General features: G+C 41.7%; 1 protein-coding gene across 4 annotated transcripts in view; it reads right to left on the reverse strand.

The window, feature by feature from the left end:
• Window positions 1-19,097, reverse strand: part of FEZ1 (fasciculation and elongation protein zeta 1) — a 72,574-nt gene that overhangs the window by 45,977 nt on the left and 7,500 nt on the right. For all 4 annotated transcript variants that reach the window (XM_075604332.1, XM_075604334.1, XM_075604335.1 and 1 more), the window contains exon 2: window positions 16,210-16,570. In XM_075604332.1, the coding sequence (XP_075460447.1) occupies window positions 16,210-16,517 (308 nt within the window). In that variant the 5' untranslated portion in view covers window positions 16,518-16,570. The remainder of the gene's footprint in view (window positions 1-16,209; window positions 16,571-19,097) is intronic.

A 19,097-nucleotide genomic window follows, 5' to 3' on the forward strand; every position in this document is an offset into this window, starting at 1 on the left:
TGTAGTAATACCTGTTAATAAAATACTGACCAATTACTAATGTTATTTTACCATTACTAAGCATAATGTGCATCACTCAACTGAACATATCTGTATATATGGGTTTCTTTACAGTATGCGATTGAGAGGTCACTCACTTGTTCACCATATTTTCTTTTCTTAACCCTCTCTGAGCAAATCAATATTTCATGTTCATGGGGAATGTTTAGAAGGGATGTTGATGCTCAGTATCTCTGTGTGCTTCCAGTCCACCAACTCAATTTTCAAGTGCGTACTACTTAAGTACTTTGAAGAGGTATCTAAAAATTAATATGCCACATGCAGCCACAGTATATATAGGCAATCTGTCTATACAGTATGTGCACAAGACCTTTTCCTTATAGCAGTGGTTATACGAAGGAGAAACAGGTGCGCAAATCACATCAGGACATGTAAAATAAAGTAAAAACACAAAATAGTGCAATATTGTCTACTTCAGCAAATTAGCTTCAATGCTGAAAGTTCTATAAAATTTGCACTCACGTGTTTAACGTGAAATGAAAGCGTTGTGGTTATTCAAAGTTACCAACTTATGTCTCCAGACAGGTACTCCAGATCCACATAGAGAGGGGGAGAACAGTGGTTATAGTCTGATAGCACTAGGGGGTATGGTGTACCACAACCTTTTTTGTCATTTTAAAACTATAATGTCACTTTATTTTGAAGGGACTTGTGTTCATTTAAAAAAATCCCATCTCTCTTTTCAATAGGCAAACTTTCTCTACTTTTTTTTTTTAAAGGGACTTCAACCACTGCCTTCGGCCAGGTCCCAACCCATATGGGGCAGGCCCAAGTGACCGTGTGTGTGGGCGTGCAAAGCATGATGAAGGGTCCGCTGGCAGGGTAGACAAGAATGTGGTCTTTCCTTGCCGCTACGCGTTCACGTTGTGTGCGGACAGCCAATGGCAGGGCTTCCAAAGGAGCAGCTCCTAAGCATAGTTTGACCCACCGCAGCGGCGAGTCCTTCACTGGCTCTCACCCAGAAGGCAACACGGTGGTAGGTTGTTTGAATTAATAAAGTTCCTGGCGCCAATTATTGTGTACCAATGCCCAGCCAGCACCTGAACCAGGTAATGCACCTGGAGCAGCCCTAGCACCAACACTCATGTAAACTGCCTAGGAGCCGGGCAGGGACGGTAACACATACAACATATTAATCGCTTTAAGTAGAAAAATAAACAGTTCTCAATTCTGCAAGCAAAGTGTATGCACAGGCGACATTAGTGAACTCTGGTTTCTGTAAATTACTTGACTACCACAATAGGGGGAATTGAATTATGTATTATTGCAATATTTGCAGAGCATGATTGAGTCTTCGTGGTTTTGATCTGTCTCTTGTTCTTTGGGCCTTTGCACACTTTGTCTCCATCCCTTTAACCCATTGTGTTAACCTCCAATTAGGTCTGATCCTCCTGTTCCAAGTCAGAGGGGGTGATCAGAGATCCAGTGGGATAGGAGGAGTGACCCTCGTAGAAATAAAAACATTTTTTTAATAGAATTAACTCAGATCACTTCAAGCGATCTAAATTATTTTTGCTAATCTGCTCTTCCAGGAAGTGCAGAGGTAATGATTCAGTGTGGGAGGCTGAATTAAAGCCGCGCCGGCTGCACAGGGAAATTCTGGGAACATCACAAGGGCCCCGGAAGCATCGGCTGCTGTCACATTCCCAGAACGTCACAAGGGAATAAAAGGGTTCAAAGGAGACAATAAGCTAGGAAGATCCTAGCTTGTTCCTCAATACAAAAATGTGTTCCAAACATTAAAAATATCCTTATACATGAGGAAATTTATTTAAAATGGCATAAATATGATGGATTTTTTCTAGACAGATGAAGTTGGCATTAGGACGATACAAGTGAAATAAAAAGTGAAACAACATCATGATGCATGAGTATACATATTCATTTTTATACCATCTAATGTAAAGTAAGTTAGAATTGATGAAAAGCACTTTAATAAGTGAAAAACTAGAAAGACCGTGAAACAGCAGCGCCGAGAAAGAAACTGCCAGCACATAAAATAGGCGCTCCAGTATTAAAAGTGGCAATAACAGAATGGGTTCATGGGATGGACCCATTGACCTTTAAACAAAGGTTTAAAGAACAAGAGACAGATCAAAAACAAGAAGATTCAATCATGCTCTGCTAATATTGCAATAATAAATAATTCAATTCCCCCTATTGTGGTAGTCAGTAATTTACGGAATTCAGAGTTCAGTAATGTCGCATGTGCATTCTGCAAACTTTGTAAAGCACACGATGCACACTTTGCTTGCAGAATTGAAATGTACTTCAATGTTTGTGGGTGCAAAATTGTTCCTGAGGTGTCTCGTGAAAATTAACTCCAATTTACACATTACATATACATTTATGTATACAACGCACTTGAACACTTCTTACATAGTTACATACTGTAGTAGGTGAGGTTGCAAAAAGACATACAGTATGTCCATCAAGTTCAAACTATGCTAATTTTAGATGACAGATACTTTATCCTAGATTTGTACTTACAGTACCGTATATTGATCCAGAGGAAGGCAAATAAAAAATCCTTATGAACTAGCACTCCTTAATAAGTAGGCGCCGGAAGAAGGCATTGAAGTAAGGCTTAGAGATGCTGACTTGGCCTAGTGTTTTACTTTGCCACGAAAAAAAATTTGGGTTTTGGTTTAAGTTCTGGTTCTGACTAAAGTCTACTGGTTTTATTTTGGTTCTGCTTTTGTTTTTAGGTTACTGTGGAATATGAAATAAATATACATATTAATTAAATAATATGCTACTTTATTTTATATATATATATATATATATATATATACAGTATATATAAAGAGTTTTTATACATATTGATTATAATATAAAATTCCACTTTGTCTTTAGTAACAATGTAGTACTGTACTGTATATATATTTTTTTTGTATTAATAAATTATTATATTTTCTATATAAACAAGTGGAAAAGCAGGGGTCACTTTAACTTTTGCATGTTACATTACATGGCCCCTGGCTTATGCACCATATGCAGCTGTCAGGAACACATGGTTTTCAGGGGTAACCAGATGGGCTTAACCTTTATTGCATAGCCTGGCTCCCCCCTACCGTCACAGTGTGTGTAAGAGTGTGTGTAAGAGTGTGTGTAAGAGTGTGTGTATCAGCTTATTTATTTATAAAATGCTTTACCAGGAAATAATACATTGAGATTTACCTCTGATCTCAAGTATGTCAGGGGTCAGGGTTATGATGAAATGAACAGTTAAAGATAATATGTTATAGGCCTTCAGTATATAACAGTTACAGACCCGATTACAAATTGAGACAAAAGAATGACCAGGTTCGAAACCAAATAAAAGTCTGTGATATCATTACAAGGGTGAGAGATTAAAATAGCAGTGGACTAGACATATCGCAAGAAGAAATGACTATCATTGGACAAAGATGGTACTCGACTGGATTCCAAGAGAGTTTTAAAAGACTGAGACGATGACCAAAAGTAAGATTGGAGGATGAAATCAGAAAATGTGTTGGAGCAACAGAGAGAAGAGAAGCTTGCAACTCAAATACTTGGAAGATCATTGGGGATGCCTTCATGCAGAAGTGGATCGACAAGGGCTGAAGATGATATATATATACAGATGCAGCAGATGTTATCGCACAAAAACACCTTAATGTCAGCACACGTTTTGATGCGTAACCGTGCAATTGGCAGTTGTTGAAATATGTCTTATGGAATAGCATTGTTTAGTAAATATGGGGTACAGTGTAGATTTTCACTGCTTAGTAAATCAGGAACTCTGTGTCTTGATCTTATAGACAAAAAGCATAATCTAAACATGTCCCCTAACTATTTCATTTAAAATTACAAAAAATATATTTCACAAACAATTATAAAGATGGATTTAATCTTTTTGTATATTATGAAAGTTGCCAGACAGTTGATAAAAAAAACTGTAATGCAGTTAATTGAATAACAAATATATTACCTGAAGGCAATAAGCAAAACATTTCCGTCTGTGCAACACTGTTTGAACGCGGCAAGAGCATTAGCAATTAAAAGTATTTCCTGAAATACTACCAGTGCCATACGCTACCGCAGGAAGACAGTCAGAGATTAGGGAGGTTAATGCATGGCTAAGAAAGTGGTGCAGGAAGGAGGGTTTGGGGTTTTTAGAGCACTGGGACTCCTTTTCTTAGAGGTGCCATCTTTATTCTAGGGATGGATTGCACCTCAATGAAGAGTGATCGTCTGTGCTAGGGGGGAGAATGTTAAAAAGGTTGGAGGAGATTTTAAACTAGGTTGAGGAGGGAGGGGAATGAAACAGATAATAAACTAAATAGAATAGATGAGGAAAGAAGGGGTTATGGAGGTAGAATGGGGGCAAGTGCGAGTTTAACAAGCAGCGAGACACTCCTACTAAATACAGATAATACTAGAAAACTTCTAAAGACTAAACCAAGTTGGCGCAGAAAGGAAGGAGAAGATAAGATAATAGTACATTATTCTTGCTAATGCAAGAAGCCTGACAGATAACATGGGGGAGCTTGAATTAATAGCTACAAGGGAGCAGTATGATATCATAGGCATTACTGAAACATGGTGGGATGAAACTCGGGACTGGCAGTTCATTTAGAGGGTTATTCCCTTTTTCGGAAGGATCGAGCAAATAGAGGAGGTGAAGTATGTTTATATGTTAAACCAGTTCTAAAACCTATTATAAGGGAAGATGTTTATGAAGGGAATGATGAAAATGTAGAGACCTTGTGGATAGAAATTAGCAGTGGAGATACAAGTATAAAGAAAATGTTTGTAGGGATATGCTATAAACCACCAAATATCGGTGAGATTGAGGAAGCTAAAATACATTTGCAAATGGAGAAGGCATCAAAACTAGGTCATGTTTGCATAATGGGTGATATTAATTATCCAGACATAGACTGGAGCAATGAGATTAGAATTACAACAAAAGGAAACAGGTTATTTGGGGGTGCTTAAAGACAATTATATGACCCAAATGTTTGAGGAACCAACCAGGAGAGGGGCAATACTGGATTTGGTCATATCGAACAATGTAGAAGTAATAGCAAATATTCAAGTCCTGGAACCTTTGGGTAGCAGTGATCATAACATAGTCTTACTGTATTTGAAATAAATGATCAAAAAACAGATTACTTGGGTTCAACAAAGACCTTAAACTTTAGAAAGGCAGATTTTAATAAATTGAGGACTAATCTACAAGTAATAAATATGGATGATGCTTTTGCAGGGAAAAATGTAGGGAATAAATGGGCAGTCTTTAAAACATTGTTAGAAAAGCACACTTATCAGTGTATTACCCTTGGGTAATAAGTATAAAAGAAATAAGTCAAAAACAATGTGGCTAAATAAACAGGTAGGGTAGGAAATCGACAAGAAGAGGAAGGCATTTAGATTCTTTAAGTCACAAGGGACGGAGACATCGTATCAGAATTATAAGGAATAAAAACAAAACTTGCAAAGGGGCAATCAAATTAGCAAAAATGGATAATGAAAAAAGAATTGCAATAGAAAGTAAGATCAACCCTAAAAAGTTCGTTAAGTACCTTAATAATTAAAAAAACGAGAAAAGAAAATATAGGACCCTTTCAGTGTGAGATGGGCAGGCAGATAATTGGAGATAAGGGAAAAGCAGAGGTATTAAACAAATTATTTGCCTCTGTGTTTACCAGGGAAGAATCAATTTCAATAGTAATTCTGCAGGAGGAAGCCACAACCTCCATATAAATGAACAATTGGTTAATGGAGGAAGAAGTTCATAGGCGGCTTGAAAATGTATAAGTAAATAAGGCACCCAGCCCCGATGGCATACATCTAAGAGTTCTCAAGGAGTTAAGTTCAGTAATAGCCAAACCATTACATTTAATATTCAAGAACTCCATTTCCACAGGCTCAGAACCAAAAGATTGGCGTAAAGCAGATGTGTTGCCTATATTTAAAAAGGGAGCTAGATCACAACCGGGGAATTAGAGACCTGTAAGCCTGACTTCAATAGTGGGGAAACTACTTGAAGGTTTAATACAGGATAATATTTAGGAATACCTAATGTAAAACAAAATTATTAGTAATAGTCAGCATGGATTTATGAAGGATAGATCATGCCAAACTAACCTTATTTGTGTCTTTGAGGAGGTAAGTAGGAATTTAGACCAGGGTTTCACGCAAGAGGTTGGTGTACAAAATAAAGCAAATTGGACTCAGTAAAAATATATACACCTGGATTGAAAACTGGTTGAAGGACAGACAAAAGAGGGTTGTCATATACTGAACTTTTTCAAGTTGGGCTAAGGTCGTGAGTGGAGTACCTCAGGGATCGGTACTATGACCCCTGCTTTTTAACTTGTTTATTAATGACCTTGAGGTTGGCATCAAGGGCAAAGTCTCCATCTTTATTGATTATACTAAATTGTGTAAGGTAGTAGAATCAGAGCAGGATGTAATTTCTCTCCAGAAGGACTTGGAGAGACTGGAATCTTGGGCAGGTAAATGGCAGATGAGGTTATGCATTTGGGACGCAAGAATAAACAGGCGACATACAAATTAAATGGGGATAAATTGGGGAGAATCCTTGATGGAGAAGGATTTAGGAGTGCTTGTAGACAGCAGGCTTAGCAATATTTTCCAAAGTCATGCAGCAGCTGCAAAGGCAAACAAGATCTTATCTTGCATTAAACGGACAATGGATGTAAGGGAAGTAAACATTGTTATGCCTCTTTACAAAGCATTAGTAAGACCACACCTTGAAAATGGAGTACAATTTTGGGCACCACTCCTAAGAAAAGACATTATGGAACGAGAGAGAGTGAAGAGAAGAGCCACCAAATTAATAAAGGGGGTGGACAATCTATCTTATGAGGAGAGGCTAGTTAAATTTGATGTATTTACAGCTTTCAAAGGAACTATTCATCCCAAGGGCATTACAAAAGGCAGTACAAAGGACATGGGGTCATCCCTTTAGGTTGGAGGAAATGAGATTTCACCAGCAACAAAGGAAAGGGTACTTTACAGTGAGAGCAGTTAAAATGTGAAATTCATTACCCCTGGAGTAATGTGATGGCATATGCAATAGATTTGTTCAAAAAAAGGTTGGACATCTTTTTAGAAAGGAGAGGTATACAGGGATATACCAAATAAGTAAACATGGGAAGGATGTTGATCCAGGGAATAATCCGATTGCCAATTCTTGGAGTCAGGAACGAATTTATTTTTCCCCTTATGAGATATCATTGGACAGTATGACACTGGGGTTTTTTGGTTGCCTTTCTCTGGATCAATAAGGAAGTATAGATATAGGATAAAGTATCTGTTGCCTAAATTTAATAGGTTGAACTTGATGGGCGTATGTATTTTTTCAACCTCATCTATTATGTAACTATGTAACTATGTAAAAGAATGTAAACATTTTTTTTTAAACCATTACAAATTGTGCAAAATCAAATAATGCAGATGTTTGAACTACTGTGTTTTTCACAGTGTCAATTGCAAAAAGTCATTTCAACACATAATACATTAAAAAATGTCTGGCAAGGAATGAAACTGAATTACCTTTTAATTATGAAACCGACTCATTTTTTTTACAGCATTTGACAGGTGGGAATACAAAATGATTGGGATTTTCTTATTATTTTATAGACGAACAGTTTATATCTTGCTTGTTCTTTTTACCATTAACTTTATTGCAATATAATCATTTTTATGCCATCCACAATTTATGCAAGAAACATATGGTACTTGTACTTTCATCTGAAAAGCAGCCTACATCCTCATCTAGTATTGTCTCTTTATCTGTCTTTTGCTCTCTTTTACTTTCCACTTTATGTCTATCTCTGTCCTTATTTCTCTTTTCTATTCCCTCTATCAGTTTCATTCTTGACTGATCTCCATGAACCAGTTTACTGAACAATTGCCAATGCTTTGGTTCCTACAGAAAAATCAATGCTTCTGAATCATGCAAGAGATGCTTTTTAGTGAATGACTCTGCTGCTATAGACACAAGGTGGTCATCCCTTAGCTAAGGTCTCACATTAATAAGGCCTACTGTAATTCATGGAGCAGACAGGCAGCATTGCAAATGTTAACTATTCAATTGCTATTTTATCCTTTCATTCACCGTGTGTAGAGATGCACACAGTTCTATCACTTAAGGTTTAAAAACTAAGAGATATGTTAAAAGCCTTTATATGATACTATATGAAGACAGTAATTGCCACCTCTCCATTCTTCACCATAAAAATGTATCAGCCTCACATATATTTGCTGCTGTTTTCATTACTGCCACCTACCATTCTTTTCTTGTTTGTTCCTTTCCAAATCTCTAATTCTTCCCTGAAATGCGGAATAAAGTAAAACCACAGACTCTTAAGAGGTTATAGCGTAAGATCCTTTAGTGTGACATATGTCTTAATTATTTGTTGCATCTACATATACAACTGCAATTTAAAGCTGCAATCCCCCCTAAACAACCTGCCTTATTTTTACAGGATTGGAACCAGCGAAGGGTCCACTGGAGCTGAACCGCGCTGTTTTCAGCTGTGTGGACCTCCTGGTTACCGCGATACTACGGGTGAAGTTATGAGTATTACCTCCTGTTTTTTAAAGGAGAGTTACCTGGCCGTGCAATTGGAAGCCGCAACTGTTGCAGCTTCCTATTGGTCGGAAATTTGGCAGCGATTTTCTTTCCCCTGGAGGGAGATTTAAACATGGTAACTTCACCTGCAAATGTCTCGGGAATTGAGGGTCCATGAACGTGAAAAGAAAATGTGCTTAGTGTGGGCAAAAAAAACTAGTAGGAGGGATTACTGCTTCATAATGTAAGAATTCCAGTTCTGTTACATTATTATATTGTAATTTGGTTTGAATTCGGTGTATAAAAACAAGATGCCACACATCCAGTATGATATTGTTCTGATTTGCAACGATTCCTTTTTTTAATACATATTATATCACATATGATATTATTCTAGTGGTGAATTAGTATCTTCTATAGATTTCAGTTACAAGTGAAGTATTTTAAGTAAAAGGGGTGTGGCTAATTTATTACAACAAGCAGAATCTATGGATAGATAGGAAGGTGTCATACAGCCGCCTTGAGATGTCCGAGGAAAGGCCAGAGACAGGCAGACAGTTCCTGGTAATAAAAACGAATAAGAAGTCATTTATTCCCTTGTATGGAGGGTATCTAGTTCCTTATACCAGGTATGACATCATGTTAAATGGCCCTAAGGTGTTCTGAAAGATACCTGGTACCATATCTGGTAACAAAATTAGTAGAAGAAAAGCTGACTAGATAATTTTGTCTGGATAAATATTCAGCAGTCCTTACCTAGTTAGATGAGAGAAGGATTACACCCAGAAGGATGACAAAAATGTTACACAAAAGCTGAGAAAGCAGAGGTTCTCCTTGTCACATAGGTTAGTGCCACCAGGCGAACAATGCACAGGAGGTCAGGACAGTACCGGTCATGGGACATCCCAGGATTGTCGCCAGGTGCGAGACGGTTACTGTTACTGTTAATGACAGTTGGTCAAAAATAGTGCTTGAGGAGGATCTATAAAGCCAGTATTGCTTCACCTGAAGGGGAAATACCTGCAGTTGCAGAGTGCTAGAGATCATTCAAGCCCTGGTGGCAGTGGAGGATCAAGGGGAGGGAGCTGCCGGAGGCAACATGGACATTGTTGGAGGGCAAGCTTTAGGGAGTGCAGCCATGGTAGCCCCAGTGGCTAGCGGTCTCCCTATGCCTGGAATCGCCACGCTTCTTTCTTCTTGGGGGGAGGGGACTACCCTTGTGGAAAGGATACAGCTGCTTGCAGCTGCACTACAGGTGCGGTCCCCGCATCCCCATCCTAATAATGGGGAGCAGTCCGCTCCCCGAGTGGATCACCACACCTTCAGTAAATTCATTGATGGCACAGATAAAATTGATGGATACCTGAAAATCTTTGAGACTCAGTGTCATCGGTACCGGGATCCAGAATGGGACTGGGTTTTGTGGATGTCACCGCTATTGTCCAGAGCTGCCCAGGAGATCCTCCAGGCTATTTTTGGCCATGAACAGCAACGACTACCGGTATGTGAAAGCCTTTTTGTTAACCCAGTATGCCCTCAAACCAGAGGCGTACCGGAGCATGTTTAGGATGGAGAAGCGCCACCGTGAATCCTACATGCGGTTTGCCTTACACATGATTTTGCATGAGACTCAGTGGGTGGAGGGGTGTGATGCTACCAAGTATCACAGTTTACTGGACTTGATGTTCAAAGAACAATTTTTGCAGCAATCCCAACCGGATTTAAGAGACTGGGTCTTTGACCGCAAACCAAAGACTTGCCTGTATGCTGCTAATATGGCTGATGCACCACCAGCCGGGCACCGTCCCTCAAAAAGGGGTCTGCCCCAGAAGGAGCCACTCTGACTCGGGCAACCAAGAGCACTCCACTGTGGAAAATGAAACAGCTACAGAAGGAAGTGCACCCACTTTTAAACACGAGAGGAGGTGCAACAAGACTGGTCATATAAAACCAGATTGTCCAGACCGGTCGAGGTTCGGGGAACCCCATCAGGGGCAACGTTCTCAAGCTGCAAAGCCAGTCGCCAGCATGTGGGTGGCCCACACAGAGGAGCAGAGTGCAGCTGTCCAGCTAGCCCAGCAAGGGACTTCGACGGAAGATACTACACCTGCAGCCCGTGGAACAGCAGCAGAGACGGGGGGACATCAGATTGCACCAGTCGGGTTGCAGTCTAATGATGTCCAGCAAAAGAATTTGCACCAGGTGACCATCGGAGATCGCCAAGCAGCCGGCTTGCTTGACTCCAGTGCCACTGTGACTCTGGTCCGACCTGATATGTGTATTCACGGTGGAGTTGGCTCCGGTTGCAGCGATTACCAGAAGCCAGAGCAGGGCACTTGCCCATGAGGATTTCGCCATCCCCCTGCATTTGGGACCAACAGTTCCAAGGGTCTCCGAGGAGACCAGGCAGGTAAGCCAGATGGAGTCATGACAGTGTGCTGACTTATCTGCCCCTTTACCTGTTCCCCTTGCACCTGGCTTAGAGACTAAGGGTGGGTGGCCAGAATTAGGGACACAGTTTAGGGAATCGGTGAGGTCTGATCCCAGCTTGGAGGGCATGAGACTCCGGGTGTCGGAGTCTGCCTCAGACAGTGGGTCAAATCAGTTCTTATGGCACCGTGGGCTCTTGTATAGAGAGCAGGGTTCAACCATTCCAAATAGGGTTTAGACTGGTAGAAGACAGTTAGTGGTATTGAAGGAGTATAGGCAGCAGTTATTGCAGGTAGCACACTCCATACCACTAGCAGGGCATCAAGGGGTCACTCGGACGAGAGCCCGGCTGTTGCAGCATTACTACTGGCCGGGGGCATCAGGGGCACCGGCGTTAGCCTCAAGTACTCACGTCCTGGGGTGAATGGAGGTCATCGGACCATCATTTACCCCAAACCAGACTTTGAGGAGCCTAACTCAGCAGGTGGCTTCTGCATGACAAGTGGCAGAGGTGCCAAGTTGGTGCATGCTCTTGTCAGATTCTGAATCCACGCTTGCCTGGCTTCACTAGACTGGCAGCGCTCTGATTGGATGGTAGGAATATTCCCATGCTCGGATTGACTGTAGTATTTCATGAATGAACTCTGAAATACTATAAGAATCCCTCAGCCAATCTGGAGCTCAGATTCTAAACAGCAGCAAATTTGAAACGACCAAAAGATGCTCTTGGAGAAATAGCAGCGAGTCGGCTTCAGAAATTTCAAGACAAGACATTTTCTAAGTCACACTTTTTGGGGCCAAGTTCTGAGAACTGAACATAGAGGTCGTGGCTAGGATTGCAAGCTGAAAACAGTTCCAGGAGGTTTGCGATTTACTCCCAGTCAGGGGATTTCAGCACCTCCGGCGTCAGGAACTTAATGCCGATTTGAGTTCCAGGACAGTTGGGACCAAGTCCTGGTCAACTAAAAACTTTGTTCCTTTGCCTATTTCAACCAGGAAAAGTTAGTTCTTTGCCCCAAACCCCCAGTATGTGTGTCTTTCTTGTGTATTTTGTGTTTCATTGTGCTTAGCCTATTTTAAGTGAATAAATGACAATTTATTTTACCAACTTGTTTTGCTCAGTGTTGTGATCTTGGTAAAAAAGGTGTAAATGCCTGGTCTCCCGTGACAATGTGTCAATGTAAGAGTGTGTGTGTGTCAGTGTTAGTGTGTGTGTTTCAGTGTGAGTGTGTGTGTCATTGTAAGAGAGTGTGTGTCAGTGTCAGTCTGTGTCGGTGTGTAAGTGGGAGTGTGTATGCGTATGTGTAAGTGATGAGAGTGTGTGTGTGTGTGTGTGTGTGTGTGTGTGTGTGTGTGTGTGTGTGTGTGTGTGTGTGTGTGTGTGTGTGTGTGTGTGTGTGTGTGTGTGTGTAAGTGAGAGGGGGAGAGTGTGTGTGTGTGTAAGTGACGGGGAGGGTGAGAAAGACGGGAGACAGGGGGCAAGGGTTGGGATTCCCCAGAATTTCAAAATTGAAATTTGGCATGAGTGTCTGTGAGATTGTGCGTGTTTGTGAGAGTGTGTGTCTCAGTGTAAGTGTGTGTGTTTCACGGGAGACCAGGACTTTTAACACTTTTATACCGGGATCATTCACTAGGCAAAACAAGATAGGGGAATAAAATGGCGTTTATTCGGGTAAACTCGCTTACACACAATTAATATACACAATACAGACGAAATACACACTCTAGGGGTTTGGGGGAGAAAACTAGGCTCAAATAGGTGCAGGCTGCTTTGGAGGGTTTACCCTGATCGTGATATCCACCCAGGCTTCTTGGTCCTTATTTTGGCTAAAAACCTTAGCCGCGACCGCTATTTTCTAAAACGGGAACTTGGACCTCGTGTCTGACTTAGCCTCAGCTAGACAGGGTTTCTTAGCTCCAAAAATGAAGCCGGCTGTTCTGCTATTTGCAACAGAGCAACTTTGAAAAGCTGCCTTTGCATCACAAGCCCAACTCACAGGATCGTCTGGTTCTATCACTGGGGCATCTCCTTACATACCTTCCGCTGTTCTATTTTCAGCATGGAAGTAGGAGGAGCGACAAATCAGAGCGTGGGAATTCCCTCCCACTAACCAATAGGAATAGGGGCTCGTCCCTTGGCTGACGTCAGAGGAGGAGGCGTGTCAAGCCGGCTCGAAAAGCCGGGTGGGCGGGAAATATGAATTAGCCAATGGGAAATGCGCCTATGAGCTGTATCTCCTCTGGCTAACTCATTATCACCGGCTGGGCAGGCTCTGCCAGGTCTCGCAGACTCAAAAGTTGTCCCCATAGGGTGCCCTTTGTTCTCTAGACCTGGCAATTCACCCTTCCTCGCCCACCAACAGTTTTGTCACCTCTTGACCCTCCCTCCTTTGAACTCTGATGTCTATCCAGACATGCCGTCACCTATGTGGATGTCAGGGCTGGCTGAATAGACATTTATAGTAAATGCACCAAACATGATAAAACATATTTTAATACATAATATAACTTGGGGAGACCCATACCTGTGAGGGAAATGGGTCTGGGATATCTGGGCTCGAAAACCAGGAGTCTGGGGGACATTGGGCAGCCCCGGTGTAATTCAATCCGCATACTGGCAAATCATGCCTGCACGCCGGGGAGAATAAGGGGGCTTCCGGTAACTTTGGCCCCCGAACTCCTGCAAACAAAATAACTGCATTTCTAACTAAATATCCCACCCAAGACTTACAGTCCTGAAGTTTCAGGACTATGGGACAAAGGGAACATGAAAAGTGGAAAAAAAAATTGTATTAATAAATTATTATATTTTCTATATAAACAAGTGGAAAAGCAGGGGTCACTTTAACTTTTGCATGTTACATTACATGGCCCCTGGCTTATGGTGCTATGCAGCTGTCAGGGACACATGGTTTTCAGGGGTAACCAGATGGGCTTAACCTTTATTGCATAGCCTGGCTCCCAATGAGAAACTTATGGTGTGCCCCCGCTTCAGCTTGGATATATTACAGAGGGAGTGGTGCTGCAAGGGGCATGAGACTGACTATTCAGCCTTGAAAAAGCACTCGCGAAACGCGCGCGTCGGCAAGCACGTGACCACGTGCACGCGGAGGTGCTCGCGTTCACATACACTGACTCAGTGATATTGAGAGAGTCAGCGTGGCGCCTCCAGTGCACAGTAAAAGACTATTAGGGTCCCAATGGACTCACTAGTCACCAACCAGTAAAGGCAACAAATATATCTGGCACAACATTGCATTACCTAACTAGGCAAGGAAGCCACAATGCTAATTCCCTGATACAGCGAGCAGCTCATAGGGTACAATAGGTTTTAGCAATAGGCAAACCTAACCAGCAATTAACCCCTGGAGTGCCAGAACACAACCACACATGCAATAGCACTGTGCCAAATGGGGACAGGTCTCTCAACTGACCGATATTACACCCCAAAAGGTACAGTACTTAGCTATTAACTTGGTATCTATCTAGAACATAGTTATAGCAGTGTCATATTATACACCAGTACAAGTTTCATCAATACTAGTATAAAGCACACCTCAGACATCAACCACTGTAGATGTTCATGTACCAGGCACCATACACCCTATTCAACACACCACCTATGTATAGGGAGGTGACGGGAACATACAATAGGTGCACTTAGACCAAGAATTGTTCTATACAACAACTTTAATATGCTCTAGCTGCCATCACGCAATAGCACAGCATAGGTCCCATACTTAAGAGCACCAACTAGTATATCCTACTGGGGCACTGCATGAGTGGCTCAAACTGCTGACAATCCACTAGAACTCTAGTCAATTCACTCTATACGAGGAACACTAGGGCCAGTGAACTACCCAAACACTGGACATTAATCCAATTATGTACACTCTTCTGGACACATCAATCCAATAGAGACACACACACTTGGAATATTTAATCCTTGTTTTAGACCCCAATATTTTAACGTTATGTCAATAATAAAGTTATTTTAAATAATCACCATATCATTTTGGAATAGAGTGCTACCACTAGGGGCTCTGTCTGTCTCTTTTGTGTATATAGCCTGGCTCCCCCCTAGTGTGTGTGTGTGTGTCTGTGTGTGTGTGTGTGTGTGTGTGTGTGTGTGTGTGTGTGTGTGTGTGTGTGTGTGTGTGTGTGTGTGTGTGTGTGTGTGTGTGTGTGTGTGTGTGTGTGATGGGGGCAAGAGACAAGCAGCAAGTGTTGGGGTTCCACAGAATTTAAAAATTGAATTCTGGGGTTCCCTAACCAAAAAAAAGGTTGAAAACATTGGTATAACCAAGGGGGGTGACATGTGTGTGTGCTGCAGGATGGGGTGACATGTGTGTGAGTGTGCTGCATGGGGAGCGTCATTTTGTGTGTGTGTGTGTACTGCACGGGGGGAGATTCCATTTTGAGTGTGCCGCAGGGGTGCTATATTGTGTGTGCTGCGGGGGGGGTATTAAATGTGATGTATTGAGGAGAGGGCGGTATTATGTGTATTGTGGAGAGGGCGAGACAACAAATGTAGGGACGGAAAAAAGGTATGGGCCTAATCGCGGCAAAATTGTAAATCCTCCACTCACCTTGGAGATGGCGCACTCTGTAATCCACAATATTATTTCTTTATTTCAAGCTGTATTTACACAAACACATGGCCATGTGTGAGCCCATTTGCAAAGGCTGTTTAGCCAAGTTCCCCTGCTGCAAAAATGATGCAGCAGAAAAACAGCACATGATTTAACAAAGAACATACGCCCCATTGAAACCAAAGTTGCTATTTTCCTTGATACTTTTGGTGCTATTATTTACACAAGAGATTCACTTGTTTTGCAGTAAAGAAACATTGATAAATGAAACCCTCACCTTTCTTCCATTTGTGTCACATTATGTGCTAAACTTGTGTACTTGTGGAGCCAATATATTAATATTTTATTTATTTTATTCTCTGTTGAAAAAGTGAGCATAACTAGACCAGTGAATGAGTTTGTACCCACTTTACTGTTCCCTTCTTTGTTCTAGTGTAATAAAAAAATACTGAATTTACTGCTATTACGCTGAATTCTGAGTTTAGAATTATGGCTATGCAAGATCTTACAGGAGCAAAAAAGGGGCTCCCAATCATAACCATAAACTCTACTTACTCTTCATCCCTGAGGCTCTCCTCCTCCTCTTGGATCTGCAGTCGATTCTTCACAGGTGCCAGGTTCTCCGTTTTGGCATTGTAATTTCGAAAGCAAACATTCAGCTTTTCATCAAACTCATTCACGAGATCCTCCATGGACTTGAAGCTGATGATCTCAGAGCAAAAGTTTTCCAGCTCCGAGAGGGAGACTTCCTCCATGTGCCGAGGGGATGGCATGTAGATGCCCCTCGTTTTCTCTTCGCGGTCCTCAGAGTAAGACCTTATGTCCTCAAACTCCTCATCAAGGCACACCAGAGGGGCCTCCATCTCTGAACACCGCAGGGGTGGAGGCAGAGTGGAAGGCGTCACTTTCAGCTTGCCTGCCAAGACAGAAAATATTGACTTAAGAACCAATCAAATGCCACAAAGCAATAAGCTGTTTGCAACCATTATTTCCTAGTACTGTTCTTTGGATGCCTCAAACCATTATGCCAAAGAGATTATATAAATGTTGGTGTGGAATCAAGTGGATAAATGTGTGATAAATGTGTGATGCGTATTTTTTCCTCATTGATTATATCCATCTTCTTTCCTTAATGTCTGTGTCTCTTCTTGTTACATGGCTTTGTAAGGCAGCAAAAGGATAAATTGCTCTATCTTCTGCAACTGTAAACCTGTCCTTTATTTAAGCACCTTTCTAAGTTTAAAAAGAGTACCTCATTGTCAGTTTATCTTAGTACAGTACGTCTACATGTCTCCCTCTTTAATAGAGACTGCACCAGCTTTGATCACTATACAAATGTCCCACTTGGGGCGACCCCTTTAGTTCCAGGGAGCAGTAATGCAGTTCAATTTGTTTAAGGCTCTTTAGACACTGAAGGGGTTAATTGTTAAGTTTGATTTGCATTAAAATAAAAGCACTCATTCATATAACCCTCTCTTCCACTGCATGTTGTTTCATAGTTGTATACAAATGTTTTCCAAGTATGGAAGAAGGGGGGGGGGGGTGTGAGGCGCTTCTAATAGAGGTGCAATGATAAACCTTAAATGGTGTTCCAAGTATGGGCCTGAAAGCATAGCTGTGAAAAGCTCAATAACAAAAATAAGGCAATATACAATACATTCTGCACCTACAACAAAATATGTCTCAATGACATACAGTATTCCATATCATTTCTCAATATTCTTAAAATATAAAATAGTTGAACTAATAACCCCCTGTGACTTTTACAATGGGTTTCCCTGTGTTCTGAGTGTCTTTATGGACCAAATTCACTAAACTTTTATAGGGTTAAAAAGAGAGGGAGACAGGCAGACGGACTATGTCGAGTGTTACCTTGGGAAAACATCTGGGATACCTGGAAAATATGCTGATATGCAAGGTATACTTCATTATTTAAATCAGCATATTTCCCAGGTATAACATGTGTGTTCAGGTTTGTTCACAGATATCTCTCCACGTATTGCATAAATGAGTGTTTTTTGGAGGTAAAAATAGTCAATAGAATCATACTCTGACATTCCAGCAAAACTCATATTCTATTTCAGGGTCTGGATGGCAGAAATGCCACCTTTATGTATGACTTAACTGGCGTAACGCTAAGTCCCTGCATTAACCTTAGGGACCTTAGGGACCTTTGGGAGAAGGAGTGGCTCAGTGAGTAAAGACACTGATTGACACTGGGGAGCCTGGTTCAATTCCCGGTGTTGTCTCCTTGTGACCTTGGGCAAGTCACTTTATCTCCCTGTGCCTCAGGCATCAAAAACATAGATTGTAAGCTCCACAGGGCAGGGACCTGTGCCTGCAAAATGTCTCTGTAAAGCGCTGCGTATAACTAGCAGCGCTATACAAGAACATGTTATTATTATTATTATTATTATTGTTGATAGGCACCTCTTTTGCATATTAAAAAAAAGTCAGTTATACTGTAGTTAACACAGTGCTCTTTCTGGCCAGAAACAGAACTTACTGTTACGCTATTAGACTTTGAATATAAGCTTTAAGGCATAATATGACGTCAACTTTGATTGACCTTGTCTCTTAATAGAGCTTTGTGACTCTGGCCCTCTCTTCTCCAATCAAAGCCCTATCTTGCCAATGTGTATAATGTAGGCAACACAAATACAAAATATTAATATTGCAGAACATATTAAACTACTAACCCCTTCGCGCTTAAGTGGCTAGCTAGTCATGGACAACTTGCCGACCACGACAAGGTAACTCCAGATCAGGGGCAAGTCCTAACTTCTAATTTTATATATAAATATATTTATATATATGTAACGGGTATTCCCTCCTGTCTGACCCACCCAATCTCACATTGGCCCGTGTGGTCTAACCGGTCCCCATTACATGATATTATATGGTGGTGCACCTGCAGGTAACAGGACTCCTGAGTCTCCCGCTTGATGGTATTAGGGGATGTCATCAGGACAGGTAGCTGAGGTAGTGGGTGCGAGTCCTACCTATATCATGTGCAGCGCCTCCACCTCATCAGGATCTATGCTTCCGCAGGGAGATGGTCCTGGTGAGGAACTCCTTCTCAGTGGTGACTGCCACTGCAGAGTAATCTCACACTCACACAGTGGGGGTAACAGGGCATCTTTATTGATGTACTCGATGAAGTAGACTGCCCCATGCAGCTATCAGCCTCAGCCGCACATTCCTCCGTGCTGTCCCTTTGCCAGGTACTGCCCTCCCAATTGGAGTGGGATCCCCTCTCCCCGTAGGGAGATCACCCCTGTGCCAGGTCCCTGGACACAGTGTGGCCTTGACAGGCTTGATCTGGAAACCAGTGCCACTAGTTACAGCACTAGTGGACACAAAGCTATCCTGCAATCCCTTTCACAGGAGCCAAACACTTTAGCAACAACCACTATAACTTGACAGTGTTGTGCCTTATAAAC

The sequence above is a fragment of the Ascaphus truei genome, chromosome 6 (genome assembly GCF_040206685.1).
Source record: "Ascaphus truei isolate aAscTru1 chromosome 6, aAscTru1.hap1, whole genome shotgun sequence".
NCBI lineage: Eukaryota > Metazoa > Chordata > Amphibia > Anura > Ascaphidae > Ascaphus > Ascaphus truei.